Source organism: Lutra lutra, chromosome 16 (genome assembly GCF_902655055.1).
Source record: "Lutra lutra chromosome 16, mLutLut1.2, whole genome shotgun sequence".
NCBI lineage: Eukaryota > Metazoa > Chordata > Mammalia > Carnivora > Mustelidae > Lutra > Lutra lutra.
Genome location: NC_062293.1, coordinates 35,686,931 through 35,713,634, shown reverse-complemented (window position 1 = coordinate 35,713,634; position 26,704 = coordinate 35,686,931). Strand labels below are relative to the sequence as shown.

At 36.3% G+C, this 26,704-nt stretch overlaps 1 protein-coding gene across 9 annotated transcripts in view; it reads left to right on the top strand.

The window, feature by feature from the left end:
* BCAS3 (BCAS3 microtubule associated cell migration factor) overlaps positions 1-26,704 on the top strand; it is a 592,326-nt gene that overhangs the window by 38,950 nt on the left and 526,672 nt on the right. For all 9 annotated transcript variants that reach the window (XM_047708851.1, XM_047708852.1, XM_047708848.1 and 6 more), the window contains exon 6: positions 16,035-16,116. In XM_047708851.1, the coding sequence (XP_047564807.1) occupies positions 16,035-16,116 (82 nt within the window). The remainder of the gene's footprint in view (positions 1-16,034; positions 16,117-26,704) is intronic.

The following is a 26,704-nucleotide window of genomic DNA, read 5'->3' as shown; positions in this document are numbered from 1 at the left end:
AACTGAAGGCAGACACTTAACCGGCTGAGCCACCCAGGTGCCCTAATGTTGTTCTTTGATGACAGAAATCTGGATCAGATTTTAAGTGGTTTACTCTGTTAATGCTTTTTGTATTCTTGTTTATTCTAAGACCATGAAGATATTCTCCTATATTTTCTTTTTACCTTTTAAAAGATTTATTTATTTATTTGAGAGGGAGAGAGAGACTCTCAAGCAGACTCTGTACTGAGCGCAGAGCCCGACATGGGGCTCAATCCCGTGACCCTGAGATCACCACCTGTGCTGAAACCAAGAGTCCAATGTTTAACTGACTGAGCCATCTGGGCACCCCTTCTATATTTTTTGTCAGAGGTTGTTTTTATCTTTGGGTTTATGCTTCATTTGAAATTTTTTGTGTATAGTGTGAGTCAGGGGTCAAGGCTCCTTTTACTTAAAAGTAAAAAAAAAAAACAAACAAAAAAACAAAAAACCAACCTAATTGATTCAGCACCATTTCCTGAAAAGACCATTCTTTCCCCTCTTAAGTGCAGTAATACCATATATATATATAGGTAATTTTTACCCTCTCTGTTGTCTATTTTTACCTATTTTTGAATTGATTTTTAAGATCCTTTTGTTTTGAAATAATTATAGACTCATGGGAAGTTGCACAATCTTATTTAGAATCCTGTGTACCCTTCACCCAGCTTCCCCCAAAGATGACATCTTATATAAACTATAGTACAGTATCAAAACCAGGAAATAGACAATTACATTGATTTTTAAAAAAAATTTGTAGTTCGTTTTTTCCAATTTTTATCTAGGTATAATTGACCTACTACATAGATTTTTAACACCATAAATTATGATCATTTTGCCTATTTTGACCTCTATTTAAGTGTACTGATAGGATATGAACCCTATGAGATTTTCATCTGTAGACACGATGAGTAATCTTGAAACGGAGTCCCAGTATTTTTAATTGGCCGTATATTAATATTCTTTAAGTCTGGTCTGGGGATTATTTACAGCTAGAGAAAGAGTGTGCATTGATCACATAGTTCTCATATTCTGTGCCTTTGCTTTCTGTTCTTTTTCTTTATGTATACTTTTCTAATTTAAAAAGTATTGGTCAGCTTGATGGGAACTAATAAGAAGTGATAACAAAACTTAAAAAAATGATTGTTTTAGAGGGTTAACACTATTTTAAATAGGAAATTATCTAAAAATATAAGACGTGAAAATATGCAAATATAAATTTTATATGTTTGTGACTCAATCTTGCCATTATTGACATTTTAGACCAGAGGATTCTTTGTTATGGGGGGCTGGCCTTGTACATTGCAGGATATGTAGCTACATCTGTTGCCTCTGTCTGCTAGATGCCCGAAGCAACTCCCTTAACTGTGACAATTAAGGATGTCCTCCCCTGGCTTAGAACCTCTTCAGGTTGTGAACCACAACTCTAGAGAAAATTCTGGTTTAAACCACTGGCTTAGATGTATATAATTTAAGGGGGAAAAGTTGTGTGTAGTTAAGAACACAAGGGATTTACTCTGTGTGTGTGTGTGTGTGTGTGTGTGTATTTAGCCTATGAGTTCTAGTATTTTTTGGGAGTCTTGATTTTGCATTAGCAGTTGGGAGAATTTTTTTTCTTTTTAATTGCTATTTTATTTTAAAAAAATTATTTATTTATTTGTCAGAGGGAGTATGCACAAGCAGGGGGAGCATTAGGCAGAGGGAGAAGCAAGAACCCTGATGTTGGACTTGATCCCAGGACTCTGGGATCATGGCCTGAGCTGAAAGCAGATGCTTAATTGACTGAGCCACCCAGGCATCCCATAGTTGGGAGAATTCTTTTGTAAGCCTCTCTATAACTGTGGTCATATCTTTTTTTTTTTTTTTAAAGATTTTATTTATTTATTTGACAGAGAGAAATCACAAGTAGGCAGAGAGGCAGGCAGAGAGAGAGGAGGAAGCAGGCTCCCTGCTGAGCAGAAAGCCCGATGTGGGGCTTGAACCCAGGACCTGGGATCATGACCTGAGCCGAAGGCAGCGGCTTAACCCACTGAGCCACCCAGGCGCCCCTCTTTTTTTTTTTTTTTTTAGGATTTATTTATTTTTAGAGAGAGAGAACACGTGTGGGCATGTGTGCATCAGAGCGGGGAGGGGAAAAGGGAGAGGGAGAGAGAGGATTTCAAGCAGATTCTGCACTGAGCACAGAACCCAATGTGGGGCTCATCTCATGACCCTGAGATCATGACTTGAGCTAAAACCAAGAGTTAGTCGCTTAACTGACTGAGCCACCCAGGCTCCTGGGGCTCTGGTCATGTCTTAATGTCTTTTATATATCTGGTGCCAAGTAAATTGTCTGGCAGTTAGTTGTTATATCTGTGTATTCATTTATATATGTATATGTATATATACACATATATGTATGCGTGTATATGTTTAGTAGATGTGTTTCAAGATTTCAGTCTTTTGCTGAATATTTTCATCTAAGAGAGTCAATTCAGAAAGACCCAAATTAAATTTCATAATCATTTGCTGTTTGCTCATGTCCCATTCCATTCCTAATCTATCCCCTCTTCCTAAAATCTCTATTTTTGTTAATTAATAGCACCATAATTTTTCTATTCATCCACACGGAAACTTTAGGGCCTATGCCAAGTATTAGTGGATACAAATATAACTAAGACCTAAGCCTTGAAGAGATCATATTCTACTTGTGTGAGATGTCACTACTTAATTGTAGTCTGTGTCAGTGCTTCCCAAATGGGATTGCTTTTGCCCCCAAGGAGGCATTTGGCCATGTTTGTGGACATGTTTTATTGTCATGATTGGAAGTTGCTACTGGCATCTAGTGGGTAGAAGCGAGAGATGCTGCTGAGCATCCTACAATGTCCAGGACAACGTCTACAACACAGAATTGTCCCTTCCAAAATATCAGTAAGGCTGAGTTTGAGAAACCCTGGCCTATGAGATCAGAGTCACAAGGGAGGCGTGGATAAAGTGCTATAGAGCACAGAGTAGTGATGAGATGCCTGGGAGAGTTTTGACACTTGTGCTGCCTAGTGGTGTTTCATAATGTTAATATAAATATTAGCATCTGTAATTGGAATGATCAGAATATACCATACACATTATTTTAGGCATATTGCCTATTATTCTTTATTATCTTGTCAATTTTACTATTTTTTAAAAAGATTTTCTTTTACTTTTAAGTAATCTCTACACCCATCATGGGCTTGAACTCAAAATGCTGAGATCAAGAGTTGCATGCTCCACTGACTGAGCCAGCCAGGAGCTCCTCAACTTACTATTCAGTGTTACTCTCATTTTATAGATAAAAAATTAAAGCTCACGTTTAACCCCTACAAATGCACAACCTCTCCACTATCAACATTCCACATCAGTAATCCCCTTATCTGTGGTTTAACTTTCCATGATTTCAGTTACCCACAGTCAGCTGTCGTCCAAAACCAGATGATCATCCTTCTGACATATTGTCAGGAAGTCAGTAGTAGGGCACCTGGGTGGCTCAGTCAGTTACGCGTCTGCCTTTGGCATAGGTCATGATCCCAGGATCCTGGGATCCAGGTCTCCACTGGACTCCCTGCTCAGTGGGGAGCCTGTTTCTCCCTCTCCCTCTGCTGCTCCCCCTGCTTGTGCACTCTCTCTAATAAATAAATAAAATCTTGGAAAAAAAGGTCAGTAATCTAACACTCGATGACGATGCCTCCATCATTTACCTTACCTCACCTCATCACGTAGGCATTTTTTTTTTCATGTAGGCATTTTATCATCTCATGTCATCTCAAGTAGAGTAAGTACAGTACAATGGGATGTTTTGAGAAAGAGAGAGATATTCCCATAACTTCTGTTACAGTATATTGTGATAGTTGTTATATTTTATTATTATTGTTAATCTCTTACTGTGTCTAATTTATAAATTAAACTTCATCATGGCTCATGTGTATTGGAGAAAACATAGTATAGGTAGGATTTCTTACTATTCACAGTTTTAAGCATCCACTGGAGGTCTTGGAATATATTGCTCATAGAAGGGGTGGGGGGCTACTGTATAGTTTTGCCTTTCCAGAATGTCATATGGTTGTAATCATATACCATGTGGCTTCTTTCACTCAGATTGGCTTCTTTCACTTAGTAATATGCATTTAAGCCCAAGTCTTTTTATGGCTTGATGGCTCATTTCTTTTTAGTGCTGAATAATATTCCATTGTCTGGATGGACTATAATTTATGATAGATACCTTTAAAAAATTAAGATATACTATAAAATGTACAGATCTCAAGTCTGTGGTTTGACGACTGTGTGTATGTTTATGTAATTATATATATTGTGTATACTCATACATAAATAAATGAAAGTGCTATTGAGAACAAAATGTAGAACATTTTTCTTACTCAGAAAGCTCCCCAGTCAGTATTACCTTCCCTCCGGACAGGATAAAAAATATTTTGACCATAGATTAGTTTTGCCTAATTTTCATAATCATTTGCTGAACTTCATATTAATAGAGTTAATCGAATTTCATATTAATAGAGGCACACAGTATGTATTCCTTTGTATCTGTCTTTTTTCACTCAGTGTATGTTTTAGATCCATCCATGTTCTTGCATGTTGCAATAGTTTATATTTTTTAATTTATTACTGTGTTATAGTCTGCTGATTAACTATACCAATTTGTTTTGCTATTCCCTTTTTTAAAAAAGATTTTATTTTATTTGTCAGAGAGAGGGAGAAAGCATGCACAAGCAAAGGGAGAGGCAGGCATAGGGAGAAACAGGCTCCCTACTCACATAGGGCTCCATCCCAGGACCCTGGGATCATGACCTGAGCTGAAGGCAGACACTGAACCGACTGAGCCACCCTGGCGCCCCATGTTTAGCTATTTTCCTTTTGGTGGGCATTTGTGTTTCTGTAATGAATACAGCTTCTCTGAACATAATTGTAGATATATGTGCTCCATTTTTCCTTTTTGAGGGGGGCAAAAGGAGAGGGAGAGAGAGAATCTTAAGCAGGCTCCATGCCCAGCATGGAGCCCATCATGGGGCTCAGTCTTATGACTGTGAGATTATGACCTGAGCCAAAATCAGGAGTCAGAAGCTTAACCGACTGAGCCACACAGGCACCCCATGTGTGCTCTGTTTTTGAGTATGTACCTAAGAGTAGAATTGCTGGGTCACAGGTTAGGCACATATTTAACTTGATTAGAAATTGCTTACAGGGGCGTCATAATCCCAGGGTCCTGGGATCGAGCCCCACATCAGGCTCCCTACTCAGCGGGAAGTCTGCTTCTCCCTCTCCCACTCTCCTGCTTGTGTTCCCTCTCTCACTGTCTCTCTCTGTGTCTTATAAATAGATAAACTCTTTAAAAAAATTGCTTACAGTTTTTCAGAGAGGTTGTATTATTATACACTTCTACCTGCATTATCTGAGAGTTCTGGTTGCTCTACTTCCTGCTGCCATTGGTGGTGTCAGTCATTTTTTATCATTTTCTCAATCTTACAAGTTCGTATGATATCTATTTTATAGAAGAAAAACCTTAGGCTTCTATTTAATATAATGTTTCTCTTTGGTTAGATATCCATTGCAAAACTATCTTCAATCAACAGATTATATCAGGATAGGTTTACAATACCAATGAAATATGACAAACTCAGTCTTTTAGAAGTGGAAAAAGGCTGTAAGCCAGAATTGGCTTATCTGTAGCACTGTTTTCTCTCTCTTTCCAATTGGACATGTATTCCACACAAAATAAAATAACAAGTTAACGGGAATCCAGTTTGTGTGTGTGAGTGATGATGAAGTGTTTATGACAGCTGCTAGGCTGACACTCTGTGTAATGGTGTTACATTGACTTCTGAACACCTTCCAGTCTGCCTCCAGGCGTGTGTGTCTGTGTAGTCTGAGTGGTTTTACATTAACATCTACCCTGAGTAAGATCTTTTGACTACAGAAGTGTTACTTGCAAATGGAAGATACCATTAGGGCTGCTTCAAAGCTTGGGGGATGGTAGTTGGACTGGTGGTGCCGAAGCAGTGGCTGGGGTTTTGAAGTGTAATGTCTGAATCTGTGTTGCATAACCAAAGGAACGTGTGAGTTTAAACGGCCTTTCTTTGATCTTCCTTTCAAAAATCAGGCTGAAGGGGAAAGGTGAAAGTCGCCTTAAAATACTCCTCTCTGTGTGTGCGAAAATTTGGAAGTATGAAAATATGATTACAAGTTCCATTCATTATTTTTGTTCTGAGGTTTTCATATTGTTCTTGAAACTCACTTCCTTCTTGCCTCCAGTTTTGTATTTTGAATTTAGTGTCAAGACCAAAATATAGACTCAGTTGCTGTCTGCTTTATGTGGTTAGCAAATATCTGCTCTATAAGTTGTTAGTCCTCAAAAATATGTGTTTTAGGTGGTTTTTGTGGTTTGCCTTTTTTTTTTCTTGATGGCATACAGAGTAGGTTACAGAGATACTGACACTCTGACGTTAACTGAATCACTTATGGTTAGTTAGGCAAAAATAAAACAAAAATGTTGTCCCTGTCTTCCTCCTAATGTTAGGAGCTTTCAAAAGAATGACTTTTTTTTTTTTTTTTTTACTACTAGAAGTACTTTTTTCAAACTGTGCTATCTTAAGTTTTTGAAATTGCTAGAACAAGTGTGACACATAAAATAACTCCCTGACAATGACTTGTTAGTGAGAAAAAGGCCCGAGTTTAAAAATTGCTTTGAGGGGCGCCTGGGTGGCTCAGTGGGTTAAAGCCTCTGCCTTCAGCTTAGGTCATGATCTCGGGGTTCTGGGATCAAGCCCGCATTGGGCTCTCTGCTCAGCAGAGAGACTGCTTCCCTCTCACTCTCTGCCTGCCTCTCTGCCTACTTGTGATCTCTGTCAAATAAATAGATAAAATCTTGAAAAAAAAAAAGGTTTTGAATACAGTATATTCATAGGAGAGACTAATGCCTCTGGTCTGGTTGTTTTGGGGAATATTGTTCTTTGTGTCCTCAGATCTAAAATGAAAATATATCATCAAACTGGCTCACAGGGTGATGCTAGAGAGAGACTATCAGCTCTTAATAGAAATTGCTTTAAAGTTATAATTGTCACTCATGTAGCTACTTATTAGTAGCTTACTTATTAGTTGAATACCTCAGTATTAGATGACACTTCTTACTTCTTTCCATATCTCCCTTTATATTTTTTATCTTTCCTCTCTAAAAAAATATATTGCCGTGACTTTTTAAGGTAAAATAGCAGTCATGAAGCAGCCTTCTTTTTACAGAATTTCTTCATCAGTTCAGTTGTGTGGTCTGTTTGATTAGCACTTATGTAACAATTAGCAAAGTGATAACTATATACTTGTAGATTTAAATCAGCTAAGTGAGTTCCTTTTGTTGCTTTAAAAACTGAATTCCTTAGTATAAGACCTCATCACCTCTTCATTCTCACTCTGTATTTTTACCTCTTATCCTTATTTTTTGGGGGGTTATTAGGGAAGTTTAATTTATTTATGGAATTTCCACATTTTCCCATGTCTATATCAATATCTATATAATTAAAAATTAATAGACTTTATTTTTTTATACATTTACATAAAAATTAAGTAGAAAGTACAGAGAATTCCTGTATCCCCTCACCACTCCCATTTGCGCCTTAGTAAGGTACATTTGTTAAAATTAATGAACCAATATTGATAAATTATTAATAATATAAGTCTATAGCTTACATTTTCTCCTTAATTAAAAATTTTTTAATTGGTGTTACCTTTTAAGTTTAAAACTAGTGAAACAATGCTCTTTTTTCAGGAACTTCATTTCAGTTGTATCTGTCTGGTTAGTGCATGTGGAACAGTTAGAAAGATTGCTAGCTCTACATTTGAATATTTAAATGGTCTGTTCTTACATCATAGTTGGTTAGGAAACCTGTCGCAGGTAAAAACATCATATAAACTCCTAAAGGTTGGAATGAGTGTGGGATATTTGCCAGAAAGGCTGGAGACTGCCTTGATCTTGAGTGTAAGTGTGAAGAGTAGTGTGATAAAAACTGCAGTACAGATAATATGCTCCTTCCCACCTTGGTAAGAGTCCTTTTATTGAGAGCTGTAAAACATAGGAAGTAATATACCGGGGGGCTCAAGAATGAGTTGTAGCAAATGTTTTATGTTTTGGTATTATGATAAATTTCCAGACATGAAGTGTTAATAACATGCTTTGAGAATAGTGGGGGCAAGTCTAATTTATGCTGAATACCATTAACGTTGAATAATGAGGCCGATACAGGCCCAGTCATTTTATTCATCCATTCATTCAGCAACATCTTGATTTAACTATGTTTAAGGTTACATCTTTTAAACACACAATTTAGTCATCACTGTTGCCCCTTGTTTCTTTTTTTTTTAAATTTTTTCAAGATTTTATTTATTTATTTGACAGAGATCACAAGTAGGCAGAGAGGCAGGCAGAGAGAGGGGGAGAAGCAGGCTCCCCGCTGAGCAGAGAGCCCAATGCAGGCTCATCCCAAGATCCTGAGATCATGACCTAAGCTGAAGGCAGAGGCTTTAACCCATTGAGCCACCCAGGTGCCCCTGTTGCCCCTTATTTTATTTTTTTTAAAAGATTTTATTTATTTATTTGACACAGAGAGAGATCACAAGTAGGCAGAGAAGCAGGCAGAGAGAGAGGAAGAAGCAGGCTCCCTGCTGAGCAGAGAGCTCAATTCGGGGCTCGATCCCAGGACCCTAAGATCATGACCTGAGCCGAAGGCAGAGGCTTTAGCCCACTGAGCCACCCAGGCACCCCACCCCTTATTTTAAAGCCAACTCAAATTTAGCAAATTTGTATAGTTAGTAAATTATTTTCTACTAAAATAAACTGCCAGAATATTTGATCTTGATGTGTGGTATTTGTCACTGATGATCCTGGCATATTATTATGTACTTGGCATTGTTGCCGTAGGCCATGATTTTGGGAAAAGAATAAAACTTCCAGGGTCCCCCTTGTTGGCTTGCTCAGACTTCCCAAGGGGAACGAAAGCCATTACTAGTTTGGAGCACTCTGATATGAAAGATATTTTCGATTGAAAGTCAGGATGTGTTTGAGATAAACACAGGGAATACTTTTTCTTCTGTTGTCTTTCTTGTCTGGTGTCTTGGTTCTCAGTTTGTATTTCTAGCCTGGAAATCATCTGCTATGTATGCCATAGCCATTTTGAAAAAAAAAAAAAAATAGGCAAATTAATAGCTCTTTTTTTTTTTTTTTAAAGATTTTATTTATTTATTTGAGAGAGAGACAGTGAGAGAGAGCATGAGTGAGGAGAAGGTCAGAGGGAGAAGCAGACTCCCCATGGAGCTGGGAGCCCGATGCGGGACTCGATCCCGGGACTCCGGGATCATGACCTGAGCCGAAGGCAGTCGTCCAACCAACTGAGCCACCCAGGTGTCCCAAATTAATAGCTCTTTTTTTTTTTTTTTTTTTTTTTTGTTGTTGGTGAAAAGTACCCTCTTTATTTTTTATTTTTTTTTAAATTTTTTTCAGCATAACAGTATTCATTATTTTTGCACCACACCCAGTGCTCCATGCAATCCGTGCCCTCCACAATACCCACCACCTGGTGCCCCCAATCTCCCACCCCCCACCCCTTCAAAATTCTCAGATCGTTTTTCAGAGTCCATAGTCTCTCAAGGTTCACCTCCCCTTCCAATTTCCCTCAACTCCCTTCTCCTCTCCATCTCCCCTTGTCCTCCATGCTATTTGTTAGGCTCCACAAATAAGTGAAACCATATGATAATTGACTCTCTCTGCTTGACTTATTTCACTCAGCACAAATTAATAGCTCTTTTAAATTTTTTTATTTTAAAGGTGAAAACTTGTGAAAGTATTTATCAAGAAAAAAACTAATCATTATCTTTTGTTTGAACTGCTTGAGTTATAAGGAAATACATAGTAATTTTTATGTTTTCTATCTTAAACAGGGACTGAATTTGCTTTGAATATTTGTATGAATTTTTACAAATCAATATTTTCCACTTCAAGAGATGGATATCATGTTGGTATAACTAAACTATCATATCTTAGTCTGGGGGAAAGTTTACTCATTACTGGATTTGGAATTAAGATATGAATTAGATTGGTACGAAAAGTTCTGTCTTTTTCTTGAAATGAGTTCTTGAATCTCATTCATATTCTGAACTGTTTGTCATAAATACATCTAGAAATTGAGGGTCCTTCAGGACAAAATGCTTATGTCATTTGCCTTGACGGAGGGTCACTATAATAAAGACTGTTTATATAGTTAGTTTGAGGCAGCATTGCTTTTCAGAAGAGACTGATCTGCATTTCATTCACTGTGCAAAATAGATTTAAATCCATAATCCCTTAGAATCAGGCAACTGTAGTGGGCAGGATACTTTAACAGTCATTCATGGAATAGTATAACTACTGAATTCCAGTAAGCAAATGAAAAGACATTTGATCAACCTCTTCAGTCTTGAAGAAAATGCAGATTAAAACCACAATGACGGTCCCATTGAACACCCACCAGAATGGCTGATACAAAACGTTGGTAAGGATATGGAGCAGGTAGAACTCTTTAACATTGCTGGTGGAAGTGTAAATTTGTACAGTCACTGTAGAAAACTATTTTGTTGAAATCTACAAAATATGCACATATGCATATGGGAGCAATTCTCCTAGTAGACATATACCCAGAAGAAATACATATGTGTGTTCGCTAAACAAAAATGTGCAAGAATATTCATAGCAGTGTTCTTTATAGCATTATTTTAAAAATGGTAAAATCATGGCTCTCATACAACTGTAAAATGGATACGTCATAGATTTTATTTAACTCATTAATAAATGAGGTATTATTTTGCAAGTTGTTACAGCTGGATCAAAGGAGAATCTTAAGAACTGATTCAGGCAATTAGGGGAATACTGAAATGAACTTGTTATGAGATGCAAACTTGGTTAATATACTATTGAAACTAAAATGTACTGCCTGGAATCATCTTTTTTATAGAGACAATTCAATTGTATCTCTTCCAGACAAAATTCATTTGCATTTCTGTGGACAAGAGTCAGTAACGTTACTATTGGTTTTCTGTAACTTACAGTATTGCAAAATAACCCTTTCAGAAGAAAGGTGCAGATGTCTATAGAACCAAATAACCCCAAAAAGCCCATTAGACACTCCTGGTAATCCATTGAAAGGACATACAGTAATTTTTTTTCTTACTTGAAAGTTTTTTGCAATTTCTTCTGTCATCTTATGAGCCCAAAACTAGAAACAACCCAGAAGTCCACCAAGGATAAAATGGATAAATTGTAGTATTTTTCATGCAGTGGAAATCTGTATAGCAACAGGGATAAAAAAAAAACGTACAATTAAAAAAAGAAGGATGCCTCGGTGGCTCGGTTGGTTGAGCAGCTGCCTTTGACCCAGGTCATGATCCTGGGGTCTGGGATTGAGTCTCACATCGGGCTCCCTGCTCCGAGGAGAGCCTGCTTCTCCCTCTCCCTCTGTCTGCTGCTCTGCCTTGTTGTGCTATCTCTCTATCAAGTAAATAAATAAAAATCTTAAAAAAAAAAAAAGAAAAAAGTACAATCATATGCAACAATATGGATGAATTTCATACACATGTAACGTGCACAAGAAGCCATTCGCAGAAGAGTACATACTGTGTTATTCTGCATAAAATTAAATGAGTAAAACTTGTGTGTAATGCATTAGTGGTTATGATTATTCTAGAGTTGGGTTTGTGACTGGGAAGGTATGTGGAGGAACCTTCTGAGTATCATGTTCTGTTTCTTGATGATTGTGCTGGTAACAGAGGTATTGACATAGAAAATTCACTAAGCTGTACATAGATGTATGATTTATGTGTTATTTCTGTGTCGGTTATTTTTCAACAAAAGTTTGCTAAAAAGAATCAACTTGCAGACACAGTTCTCCAATTTGGCCAGTATCTAAAAGGGGAGTTGGGGGTATAAATATGTATTCTTGTATTGATTCTTAGTCATTACAGAGCATTATTATTATTATTATTATTATTTTTAAATATTTTATTTATTATTTACTTGACAGACAGAGATCACAAGTAGGCAGAGAGGCAGACAGAGAGGAAGGGAAGCAGGCTCCCTGCCAAGCAGAGAGCCCAATACGGGGCTCGATCCCAGGACCCTGGGATCATGACCGGAGCTGAAGGCAGAGGCTTTAACCCACGGAGTCACCCAGGCGCCCCGAGCATTATTATTACTGTTGTTGGTATTTGATTGACTTTTCTGTTCTGTAGTCAGATACCTTTGAAAAGTCATCACAATTTCAGAAACAAGTTTAGTTCTGAGGGCTAGATGACCTTCGTTTGCTTTTAGAATTCTCTAACAGTAGTTATAAAGCTCTCCCACAACTTTTATAGCCCTTTCTCTGTGTGTATTATTGTCTCGGCTGTTATAATTTCCTTTTGCCATTGATTGAGCTGTGAGATTCTAAACTTGTACTCCCCCCAACTTTTTTGGTTTGGTATGTAATTTGCATATTTTCACCATGCGAAAGCTATTTTCTATGGTTGGAAAAGATTTTTTTCCTACAGTGTGAACAAATCATTCTTTGTTCTCCTTATTGTGCCTCCAAACTGGTACGTCCGGTTTATGCTCCAAACAACAAAAGTCTGTCATCAGAAATTAAAATGCCAGTAAGAACAAAGGCAGAGACCCATGAGGAACTCTTGGAGAGGTTTCCTCCCTGTTTGCTCCTCTCCCCAAGTTACCACCGTTGCCAGGAAGTTGGAACATTGCTTGGTACACTCCTTCTTGTAGTTCTGCCCTTGTATTTATTATTGTTGGATTAAAAATGAATTTACAGCTCCTGGTAATTCTTGTCAGGATATATAAAACCCTCATCTCTGAGATTTTTTGCCATTTTCAATTAGCTCTTTTTAAGAGATGTAAAAATCACTGTGAAAACCATTAAAAAAGTTAATTAGTTTTGACACTCATTTATTTGAGAGCAGAATTACCAGTGAACATACTGTATGAAATTATTAGAGGCAATCGAAAGCGGCAGCTAAAGCTGAGCCTGTAAGGACTTATCCATCTTGTGTTCTTTCTAAAATGTGCACACGTCACGTCTTTATCTGTATATATTTTGTTCGCAATTCTGTTCTGAAATAGCATTCCAGTGTAGCAGTTACACACACAATTGGGAGAGTTCTCTCCAAGTTTGACATTTGCGACTCCCTTAGTATACTTTAGAATTAGGCTTCTAACAATCTTGATTTTAACATATTCACAAATATCTATAATAGTGATAGGATGTTTCTTCATCCTTATGTTACAATTAAAGATTTTAGAATTTAACTTAGAGGTAATAAAGGATGGGTAATAAACGCAGGATGTATTTTGTAATCATTCCTAATGTTCTTTCTTACCTGTTGTACATTTAAAGAGGGATTTAGAGTAGAAGCTAGGAATAGAATAGAGCATTTAGAGGTCTGTTTTGAAAGCTGTTATGCTGAGGAGCATGGTGTGCTCTAATTTCACAATGTTTTTTGATGTCAGAGTAAGCTCTTGTGTATTAAATCCAGTGTTAAACGTTTATCGTATTGTAAGAATGCCGAGACAGCTTGCCTTATTCTTCATTATTTAGTGTAATTTAGTACATAGCTCAGTTAAATATGATTAGACTTTTTTTTTTTAACTTTAAGGTTTATTTCATAAAACCAGAAGCTACATGCTAGACATGTGGCATATGGCAATAAAGTACACAGCAGATTCTGTGTCAGAATACCATGATTTGTATTTGTTATAGTGAGAAGTGTTTTTCATTGCTCTGAATTATAATTTCAGTGCAAGTTCAAAGAGATCATGATTTTTAGATTTCAGAGAATGTATGGTTACTGCCCTGGGTGGGAGTTTGAACAAAGTGACCTTTTAAGACTTCTAGATTTTAAATTCTTTTCTCTAATAGTAAACTGTAGACTTAAGAGCTACAGTATTTGATGCCCCTGTTTTTCATGTAGAAAATTAATATCCACAAAGGAATTTGTAGAGCGCTCCATTCTTATCTTCGGCTATCCTGAGTTTGTGGCTTTGGTATGTTTAATTGGTGATAGGTGGTGCTGTTGTTGCACAGTTAGTGTGAAGAGCCTAGCATTCCTCAAATCTTCTGCATCCCATGTGTTCCAGAGGGATTTGCCACTGTGGCCCATGAATGAGTTGAAATAATTTTTGTAAGCAGAATGAATATGATGTATCTTTAGGTATCCTGATAATTCAACATTTATAAGAAACAAAATATTTATAGTTTGCAGCTCTTAAATTCAGATAGGAGACAAGCTGAAGAGCTGAAAAAGCAGTTAATCTTAAAGACAGCGTTGCAGATACACAGTTTAATATTGAAAGCTCTAGAAGCCATTTATCTTGTATGCATTGTGGATATTCTAAACTGCTTGTTTGGCAGGTCTGTTAAAAATCTACCATCAGCTTGTTTCCTCTGTTGACTGTTTATCATAATTACATTTGTCGTCAGTTCTTGGGTATTTAGAACTGGTTTTATCTCTTTTGCCATTTTCCCTGTCTGATATCACATAGGCCATCAAACACTTAAGAATTATGGAAATGTGGGGCACCTGGGTGGTTCAGCTGGTTAGGTGTCTGCTTTTGGCTCCTGTCATGATCCCAGGGTCGTAGGATCCAACTCTACTCTCTGAGCTCTCTGCTCAGTGGGGCGCCTGGTTTTACCTTTGCCTGCTGTTCCCCTTGCTTGTGTACTCTCTGTCTCTGGCAAATAAATTGAATCTTAAAAAGAAAAAAAATATGGAAATGTATTGGGAACTACATTACCACTTAAAGCAGTCTGGAAAGCCTTTCCTAACTAATTCTAATTTAATCTGCTCAATACTTCAATTAGCCACAGAGTGTTTCCTTGAGCTGCTAGTTTTGAAAAGCGATTGTTTTCACACTCAACACATACATTGTCATATCTCTTTTTCCTTTGGGCTAATAGACTACTGTACTTTCTGTATCTGAGGAATAACTTCGGTACAGCTCAAAACAATATGACATTTATGCAGTGTTTGATCTAGGTGTATAATAAAAATGATGGCATTTAAAGGTGCTTACATATTACTTTTGTAATTCATAGAATATTAAAATTACAAGTATCTTTGAGTTCCTTTAGCCCCTTTACCTTTTCAGTTTGTACATGCAAACGAATACGGGCTTAGGAAAGGTGGGGGAATGGGGAGAATGTTGGTCACAGGGTAAGAGTTAGTTACGTAGCGTGAGTAAGTCTAGGGATCTAATGTTCATGCACGATAACTGTAGTTAGTAACACTGTACTGAATACTGGAAAACCGGTGCTCTCATCATACAAACAAGGTAACTGAGGAGATGGCTGCAGTGATCATTTTATCATGTATGTATATTAAATCATCATGTTGTACACCTTAAATACATACAATTTTCATCCAAAATATATTTTTAAAAATATAGGTATATATAAGTTAAATGACTTATTCAAGGTGCTTAACAAGTAAGTAGTTGCAGGACATTTACTACAGTGTTCTTTGCAATTTGTTTTGCTTTTTCTCATTTACAACATATTTACAAAAGTTATTACCACATTTAAGTTCTGCTTTTCAGAATACTAAGAATATTTACCTTTTTCTTACATGGATTTAAAAAATAGTAACTGCTTTGCTGTAAAATGAGAGGCAATCGTACAGGAACTGAATAGACTTATAGTAGTTTATTAAAGATAAGAATTACAGACTTCAAGAACAGATCATTCATTTTCCTATTTATGTCAAGTGTGAGGAAATGAAAATCTCTTCATTTTCTCAAAATATTTGTGGTAATTTAAACATGAATATACCTAATGTGTGTGAACAACCATAAATGTGTGTATTTGTGTGCATGTGTGCACATATTGCATTTCAGACAAAAAATTGTAATAAAATTTAGGAGATCTTGTTTTCTCATAATCATGTTCTGACCTGCATTTTCATTTACTGAAATTTTTTGTCTTCTCATGCAGATCAGTGGGGAAGCACAGGAGCTCTTTTCTGTTCGACATGGCCCCATTCGAGCGGCTAGAATCTTGCCTGCTCCGCAGTTTGGTGAGTGGAGCCCTTAAGAAAGAACAAATCATTCAGGAGTTTCTCTTTTATTGGTCTTGGACTACAGACAGCAAGAATGATAACTAAAGTCTATTTTCCTCCAAGTGCCCATACCCTTCCCTTCCTCCTCACAAGATAAACTCCTGTTCGTCAGTTGAGATGGAAATAGGTAATCTTAACCAATTCAATATGGCCATTCACATTCTACTGTGGTTTTGATTTATCTTCAACCACTTTGATCTCGATTTAGCCTCTGACTTTGCTGGCTCTGTCTTGAAGCCCTCTTCTCTCTTGGTTTGCATGGCATTACTCTTCCCAGATCCCTTCCTTGCTGACTGTGCTGCTTTTGTTACGTTTCTGGCTTAGCTTTCTTCTGTGGGTATTCCCCAAGTCTCTGTTGTTCTCATGTCTTTGCTCTTCTTAGTTATTCTTACTGCCTTGGAGAGGTTGGTTTTCACCATTATCTCGCTTGTAGATGAGTCTGCTGTCTGCATTTCCAGCTGTGTCAGAAGTACAGTTTCGGGCTTCTGACCTTCCGTCTCTGCTTTAAAAAGTAATACTTCTTAATGCTTAAATGTTGTATTTAGATATTATGTATGTTTTGTTTTTATTTTTTTTTTTAATCAAATACATGTTTAAATGGCACCTGGTAGTTGGGTGCCTGAATAACTCCTGGCACTTTAATGATCTGAGATTTCTGTTGTGTTTTCTCATGAACTTGCCTCTGTTCACTCAGTCATATTTTTGCACGAGCAATAAAAACACAGTCAATTAAATCTTATTTGCATACTTTAAAATCTTTTAAAAAAGAGGATGTTAAAATATTTTAATTCTATTAAACTTGAAAGTTTTTCCAGAAGTTGAGTAATCTTCCTTATAATACTTCATTGAGCAGTTAATTCTCTAAACTGGTAAGAATGCTGTGTTTTAAAACTTACTACCATGTGCATTATGCATTAATATGCATAAGCAATGTCAGGGATTATTTTAGTGGCTGAGTCTGCTTAATTGAAATGGAAGGGTGAAGGTAACAAGGCAGTAACATCCTGCAGTCATGTAGAGATTTTTGTCCTTGTTATTGGACAATATGGTATACCCAGAGTTCAGCGGTCTCTCCTTTGCTCTCTCTCTCTATCTCTTGCTCTGTTTTTGTTGCATTTGAGTTTTGGTGAAATCCTTTGACGAGGAAGACTGTGGAACATCTTTTCCCAGAAGGTTTATAGAATAGCCAGCTTTCTCTTTGGATGGTTGGACTCAAGAACAATGTTATTATTAAGACTTTGCTATGTCTTTGTTTCTTTTGTATGTAATTCACAGACGCAGATTTTTCTCTCTTCAGTTCATTTATGAAACTCTTTTGTTTATGCCAGTTATTAATGTTCAACTTTTCTCAGCTTTTATTTTGGGCAGAAATACTTCATGAGAGAGTATAAAGCTATAAAAGTTAATATTGCTAGTAGGATTTGAGTATATATAATTTATTTCATCTAATTAAAAAAAAGATTTATCTCTCTACTATATTTCTAAAAATATAATATTAGATTTGAAATACAGTTTCACATAGCTAAGGGTTCTCTTATCCACAGGTTACCTATGTGTCACTTTTGTTGTATTTGATTAATTTTTTGGATTTGTTTTTACTGAAGTCCGACATGTGACTGATCACATAAAATTTGTAATGGAAAATAGAACACCTCATCCCTCTCTTGTCCATTTTCCTTTGTGTGATCATTTTGGTGGAGTAAGTCTTTTAGTAGCTTCCTGAAAAAGGATGTTAGGTAAATTTTGTCTGAAGATGTCTTTATTCTTTCTTAATTCTTGTTTGGTAATTTGGCTGGGTAACAAATCCTTGTTTGTAAATGATGTTACTTGAGAATTTTGAAGGCATTGATCTAGTGCTATGATTGAAGAGTCTGAAGCCATTTTGATACCTTTTTCTTTATCTCTGGCTTGTTTTTCCTGTCTGGGAGTTAGAGAATGTTGGTCTTTGTTCCTAGTGTTCTGAAACTTTACATTGTTGTTTCTTAGTTCATACATTGTCCTGGGCCTTCAAGGTGGGAATGTAAATAGTATAGTTTTGAGAAAATTTCTTAAATTAATTTTTGATGATTTCTTCTAAGCTTTCTTTGTTCTCTCTTTCTGGTACTTTTATTATTTGGTTCTTAGACTCCCTAGAATGATTAATGATTAATTTGGAAAAATAATTTCTTTCATGTTCTTTTTGGGAGATTGTCTCAATGTGGATTACTAATTCTTTTGTTGAATAATTCTTTCTACTATCATGTTTTTCTTTATCTTACCTTCTCATACCTAACACCTCGCTCTCTCTCAGCCTGCACCTGCTTTTCCTCTCTCTCTGCTCTCTCTTTTCTTTCTTGGTGTAATTTACATATAAATATTACCAATAGAATCCAGTGACACATAAAAAGAATTATCACCACCAATAAAGGATATTTCAGAAATACAAGGCTGGTTAATGTTTGAAATTCAATCAGTATAATTCACATTAATAGAAGGAAGAAAATCTATCTGACCATCTTACTGTAGGTGGAGAACACCTTTGATAAAATTCAGTAGCCATATATGACTAAAAAAACCTTTCAGCAGGGTGCCTGGGTGGCTCAGTCGGTTAAGTATCTGACTCTTGATTTCAGCTCAGGTCATGATCTTGGGGTTGTGAGATTGAGCCCCGCATTGGGCTCCTTGCTCATCACAGAGTCTGCTTGAGATTCTCTCTCTCCCTCTACCCTTACCCCCGTTCACTTGTCCTCTCTAAAGAAATAAAATGTTAAAAAAAACTTTCAGCAAATTAGGATAGAAAGAGATATCCTCAGTATAATAAAGATTATAAAAAATCTACTGCTAACATCATACTCAGTAGTGACATATTAAATACTTTACTGTTGAGTTTGGGATGACTTCTACCATAACTTCTATTTATCTTTGAATGCATGTCCTAGTCATTACAATAAGGCAAGAAAAAGAAATAAAAGGTGTAAATATTAGAATGAAAGATGTAAAATTGTCTTTATTCACTGGTAATTTGATTGTGTATATGGAAAATACAAAAGAATCTATAAATTGTTAAAATTAGTAAGTAAATTTAGTATAGCTTTTGCATACCAGGTTCATTAGATCTTTTGTGAACTGATACCCTCACTGTGTTTTCCCAGCATCATTTTCAGTCATCCTTAACCAGCGTTCCCCATCTTCCCCTTCCTTGCCCTAATAGTACTCTCCGATAATTTAACTGTACTTCTTTCATTTCCTTAAATGATCCATCCTCTTAAAGGTCATTTCATTGCTATTTACTTTTCTAGAACTCTCATGTCCATCTAACCTTTTTGCTCCATAGTCAATATTAATAGTATGTGCTTTCATAGGACTTACTTTTTTTTTTTCTTTTTAAAGATTTATTTTATTTTAGAGGGAGAGAGAGATAGAATGCATACATGCAGGGAGAAGGGGAAGAAGGAGAGGGAGAGAGAATCCCAAGCAAACTCTACATAGACCATGGAGCTGATGTGGGGCTCAATGCAGAGCTTGATCTCGTGACCCTGAGATCACAACCCAACTGAGCTGAAACCAAGAGTTGGATGCTCAATCCACTCTACCACCCAGGCCCCCCAGAACTTACTGTGTTTCGTTTGTTTGTTTTTGTTTTAATTTTAGTTCCTCATTTACCTCTCGCTAGATTTTTTTTTTTTTTAAGATTTTATTTATTTATTTGACAGAGAGAGATCACAAGCAGACAGAGAGGCAGGCAGAGAGAGAGAGAGAGAGGGAAGCAGGCACCCTGCTGAGCAGAGAGCCCGATGCGGGACTTGATCCCAGGACCCTGAGATCATGACCTGAGCCGAAGGCAGCGGCCTAACCCACTGAGCCACCCAGGCGCCCTCTCGCTAGATTTTTTAAAAAAGATTTTATTTTATTTATTTATTTATTTAAGATTTTATTTATTTATTTGACAGACAGAGATCACAAGTAGGCAGAGAGGCAGGCAGAGAGAGAGAGAGGAGGAAGCAGGCTCCCTGCAGAGCAGAGAGCCTGATGTGGGGCTCGATCCCAGGACCCTGGGATCATGACCCGAGCTGAAGGCAGAGGTTTTAACCCACTGAGCCACCCAGGTGCCCCAAGATTTTATTATTTTTAATTAATCACTACACCTAATGTGGGACTCAAGCTAGCAACCCTGAGACAAAGAGTCGCATGTTCCACCAACAGCCAGCTGAGGGCCCCATACCTCTTGCTAGGTTTATAGTCTGTCTTCATATCTTTAGTGCCTCACCAAGTTGATATAAGGTGTTAATAAATATTTGTTGAAAGTTGCTGAATGGTGTAATCTCTTGAAAATTATGACCAGGAGAAAAGCAAGTTCCCTTTCTGTAGGTATTTCTTTTTTCTTTTCTTTCCCTTCCTTCCTTCCTTCCTTTCTAGATTTTATTTATTTATTTGAGAGAGAGAGAGAGAGCACAAGCAAGGGGAGTTGGCAGAGGGAGAGGGAAAAGCAGACTCCCCGCTGAGCAGTGAGTCTGACATGGGGCTCAATCCCAGGACCCTGGTATCGTGACCTGAACTGAAGGCAGATGCTTAACCGACTGAGCCACTCAGGTGCTCCTCTGTAGGTATTTCTGTGGAAAGTTTTGTTCTTTAATTAAAAGTGAAGATATGAAGGATTTGATGGCATCTTATTCCACAGAAGATCATCATTAAATATAGTATAAATGGGCATTTGCTTGTATCAGCATAGTTTAGCTTTCCTACTTCTTAATGTTCACTATCAATAATTGGTTACTTTCTTAATGAACCTGTACCTTTTTTAGAATTTTTTAGGACAGTGCTTCAGAAAACAATGACCAATCAATTGGTATTCTTATATCAGATAAAAACTTATTTATTATCCTTCAAATCTTTCTAGAACTTATTTCAAGTAAAGCGAATTCTTTGTATTCATTACTCTCAGTAGCCATTGTGGTTTTTAGTATCTCAGTACCTCACATGTGAAATAAAACATATTAATATGTATGTGTTAAAGTACAAGTTAAAAATTTTATATGATTATAAACTTTGTGCTCGTAATGGTTATTTCCAAGGAGTAGGATCAGAAAACACTTTCACTTTAATATGTTTTTAATTTCTTAAAGATCATATAAAATAAAGATCCTATAATTCTAACCAGTTAAAATATTTATTATAAAAATTTAAGGAATACTAAAAGTAGAAAGTGAAAATTCACTTGATTCTGTGTTACCAGAGATAAACCTAGGTTATCTCTTTCTTTCCCTTTCTTGCTTTCTCTGGACACTGAGCATGTATTCACAGCTTAGAGTATACATTTCCTGCCTTTTCCCCTTAACATGCATGAAATTAACTTGTAGTATTATGTCCAGGGCCTGATTCAAGTTCTTTACATGTGTTGCATGTATTGGCTTTGGGTATGTGTGTCATTCCTTTATATAAACATTTATATTAAACTTTCCCCTGTAACAAGTTATGTTTTTATGTACTTGTACATGTGTATATTTTAAAAAATAGAAGGAATTATTTTCTTAGGACAACTCTTAGGGAATTACTGGGTCAAAGAATATATACATGTAAAATTTTGATACATGTAAAGTTGCTTCTCAGAGAGAGTGTACTGACATCTGTACAAGAAAATTCCTTTTTTCTCCAAGTCTGTCCTCTACTGGCTATTATGAATCTTTTTAGTCTTTGCATATCTGATGGAGGAAAAACATCTTCATTTGTAATTTTTCGATCTTTGAATGCTAGGGAGAATGGAAATTCTTCATGTTTTTGCTGTTTATTCTAATTAATACCATGCTTGTTTGTACCCTTTGCTCTTATTGATTGAACTTTTTATTATTAATGATATATTATTATGGGTATGTATCCTAAATACTTCATTTATAGTTTGTGATTGTCAAGTTATTTGGTGAAATCTATCAGATTTTATGTTATATGTCTTTAGTTTCAAAGAAAATCTTTGCATATTTTTGCATGTTTTATAACCATGTCTAATTTTAAATCATGACTGTCCTTGAATTTAATTTTTTTGTTATTTGTTTTCTTTTTATATTTTCTTGATTTTTCCTTCCCAACCTCTGAGTTTCATGATTCTTTTTGGAAGTTTCTCCTTTATTATGGTCTTTCCCATACTGTAATGTGTTTCTTTGGAATCACAGGAACAGTATTTACTAATCATCTCATCCTATGCAATGCCTTGCTTGATTATATGGAATATGAGTAGTGACCCAAAATGAATTTATTTTGTATTTGACAAAAGAGAAACCAGAACTCTGCTTTTGTATAAAGTATTTTTGTCATTTTTCAGTGACCAAATAAATAACGCTATTTTTTAATCTCTAATAGAGCTTGTAACTCAGGAGTTACATTAGCCTTGTATGTGCTATTTCCTTATTTTATGGAGAAAGATGATTATTTTGGTCTCAGACTTGAATCAGATTTCTTAGAAATGCCTTTTCGATCTTATTCATTATCCTTAGGAGTCCAGTGTACAGAGTACCTGAATTTTCTTCATATGAGAATGTCTTAGAACTAATTCTTATAAGCTAGGATCTTTTTCTGAGAATAGGACTCTGGATATAAAGTTTCCTAAATGTCTCTGAGCCTAATTTCTGCTACTCATCCACAATACCAAGTAGCCAACATGGCTTATTTCTTCTAGATTATTTCATTATTACTTATTGTTGGAAAGGTACTGTTATTTATCATCCTGCTAAATAAGGAATTTACAATTCCATGTCTCAAAATATTTAAAGGTTTAAGAAAACCCCTAAGATACAACCTATTTTTTCCTACTGGAGTGAAAATGCAAAGTTTTCTTTCTTTCTTTTTTTTTTTTTTTTAAAGATTTCATTTATTTGACAGAGAGAGATCACAAGTGGGCAGAGAGGCAAGCAGAGAGAGAGAGAGGAGAAAGCAGGCTCCCTGCAGAGCAGAGAGCCCGATGTGGGACTCGATCCCAGGACCCTGAGACCATGACCTGAGCTGAAGGCAGAGGCTCAACCACTGAGCCACCCAGGTGCCCCAAAATGCAAAGTTTTCTGAAACTTGTAGTATTATAAACAGCCCACCCATGCAGTCAGAAATATTAGTTGTTGCTGTTTTTTTATACTATGAATGGCTGAAGTTATTTTTCTAGAAACAAACATGAGCAGAATAATCCTAGAGTTGTTAAACTTTTTTCCATTTGCTTATTTTTGTAAACTTTCACACACTTCTAGGTGTCCAGTTTTCATTATTTTTCATAATACCAGTTTCATCCTTTTCAAATGATGTACATGTGTTTTTTATCACATTCAAAGAAGAGCTGTTTGATTTTTCTGCTGTGTGAATTCAGAGATTTTGATTAATTTGTCCAGAAGGGTTTGCTAAATTTTTTTTCCCTATAAAGTTCTATTGTTAAACAAGTAAATCCTGTAAACACACACACACACACAGTCTGTTCAACCAAGACACCAGCAACCTTCCAAAAGTAGGCCAACTGACATTTGCTTACAGTCATCACCAGTATTTTGCAAAGAGGAAACAGGCTTATTGACATTTTAAATTGCCAAACTATGAGATTTAGGGCCTCCCTAATGTTTTCTGCTCTAATTACTCTCAGTTTGCCTTCTGTTTTTTTTTTTTTTTTTTTTAAATAACACCTCGTCTTTATCATTGGGGCTTTTACTACTTGGAATTGTTTAGGTTTTTATAAAATTTTGCTAAGCCTGTGATTTAGGTAAATTATGGAAACATATGTTCTGTTCCTCTTCAATTTCTTTAATGTTTTTGGTTGGAGAAACAGTGTTTCCAGGAAAGAATACCAGTTTTATAAGTGTTACTTTTTTAGTTTTTTAGTTTTGTGATGTCATGCTGTTGAATTTGAGACCCTGATCTGAGAGTATTCTCAGTTTATACCCAAGTTTATACCCATTTGAACCTTGTAATTAAGGGCTTTTCTATGAGGGCTGTAGTGAGAGGGAAGTGTACTGAACAGAAAAGAAAGGAACTAAATTTATAAATTAAGTGAATAATAATGCTTGATATTTTTCAGATGAAATTCTAGGTTGATTATATACATTATCATCTCTTTACTGCTAGTCTGCAAAGGTGAGTACCATTACCTGGTTTGATAGGTAAGGAGACTTAAAGCTGAAAGAGGGTAATTGGCTGGTATAAAGATATTCAGTTGTGGTAGGTGGTAGAACTGAAATTTAAACTTAAAGATTGGCCTCTTAATCATTAAGCCTCACTGTCTTCATGATTACAGAGAAACACATTTACCAAATCCAGGTGTTTCTAGGCTATGTCTCTGACTGAAGAAATCAAACTGTTGCATATCCATTGAAATATGTAAAAAGTAGCTCTGTTTCTCTGTATTTTCTTACATTTTGAAAGTCTAAAGTATCTTCAGTTGTCTTAGTGTCTTCATTATATTTGCAGTCCTTGGTTGTTTAGTCTAAGGGTGAAGAGCGATTAAAATAGTCAACATGGGCACCAATGTATAGAAAAGCCATTATCCAACATAACTACATTTAAAATTTTAAGCTGTCAGGACAGAGTATGTCGCAAAAACAGCTGTAGTCTATTCAAGTTACATTCACCTTAAATTAAATCAACCGCTGAAAAGAAATGTTGGTTCCCTTTTACAGGACTTGGTATAAACTACTAAAAGTACATCAAAAGGGTTAGTGACGGATATCTCGAATCAGATAAAAGCAAAGGTGTAACACGAAGCAACTAAATTACATGTGAGCTTAATGATTCTGACCCAAATAAACAGACTTGTAATGGAGATGCTGATGATTATCAGTACAGCTTAAATGCTTTCTACTGTAGAATTGTAAAGAAGAAGTGGGTGTCTTAGTGAATTGGACAAGCTGTGGTCTTAGAAATCTGTGTTCATTTATCATAACACATTCCTAGGTGTGAAAACTCATAATTTTCTAAGTAAAGTTATTATAGAATGTAAGCCTTTAAAAATTTGTTTCTTTTAAATATTTATTTATTCATTTTTAAGAGCTTTCATTTATTTATTAGAGAGAGAGTGCACGCGACAGAGAGCATGAGCCAGGAGGGGCAGAGGGAGAGGTAGGTAGAAGCAGACTTCTCACTGAGCCGGGAGAGCCTGACAACGGGGCTCCATCCCAGGACCCTGGGGATCGTGACCTGAGCTGAAGGCAGATGCTTAATCGACTGAGTCACCCACATGCCCCTATTTATTTATTTAGAGAGAGTGAGCCAGAGAAGGGGCAGAGGGAAAGGGGAAAAGAGAGAGAGAATCTTGAGCAGACTATGTGCTGAGTGCAGAGCCTGACAGGGGACTGGGTCTCACGACTCTGAGATCATGACCTGAGCCGAAACCAAGAGTCAGACACTTAACCAACTGAGCCACCCAGGCACCCCAGAATATTCATCTTTTTTGAGAAATAATTTACATATAACAAAACTCATGAATTTTAGGTATATAATTTGAGTTTTGTCAGATGGGTGCAATTATGTAACTATCACTACAATCAAAATACAGAGTATTTCTATCCCTGTAAAAGTCCCTTTTTCTGACTCATACCCACTGTATGTGGTACAATGGGTACAATGGGTACAATGGCTGTGTACGAAGAGAGAATAACAAAAGTTGGTGAGGATGTGGACTAATTGGAGCTCTCATATGTTATTTATGAGAATGTTAAGATAGTATAGTCACTAGAAAACAGCTTGGCAATTCCTTAAAATATTAAATATGGAGTTACCATTGACCCAGCCATTCTGATCCTAGGCATGTAACCAATAAAAATGAAAACATATGTCTACACAGAAACTTGTATGTGGATATTTATAGCAGTGCTATTCATAGTAGCCAAAAAGTGGAAACAACCCAAATGTCTATTAACTAATAAAGAAAATGTGGTATAACCATACAATGGAATATTACTTGGCCATGAATAAATGAAGTTGTGATAAATGCTACAACAGGAACCATGGAAACATCTCGCTAAATAAAAGAAAACAGCTGCAAAAGGTCATAAGTTGTTGATTCCATTCATACAAAATATCCAGAATAGGCAAATCCGTAGAGACAGAAAGCACATTAGTGGTTGCCAACGGTCGAGAGACTATGAAAGTTTTGGGAATGACTGCTAATGTACACAGGATTTCTTTTTTGAGGTGATGAAAATGTTCTATAGTTAATTGTGATGGTTGCACAACTCTGTAAATATGCTAGAAACCTTTGAATTGTATACATTAAATTGGTGAAAATTATTTATGTGAATTATATTTTAATGAAATTGTTTACAACAAAAGTCCCCCTGTGTGCCTTACCACCCCACACCTGGAACACCAGCAATGACTGATATAATTCATATCACTGTTGTTTCTGCCTTTCTAGAGTTTGAAGAAATGGAATATGTAACATTTATAGTGCTTGGCTTCTTTCATTTCACATAATGCTTTTGAGAAGCATCTGTGTTGTGTGTTTCACTTGTTCATTCCTTTTTTTTTTTTTTTTAAATCTGAGTAGTATTCCATTATCCAGATATACTGTAGTTTGTTTTTCCTTTCACCAGTGAATGGACATTTG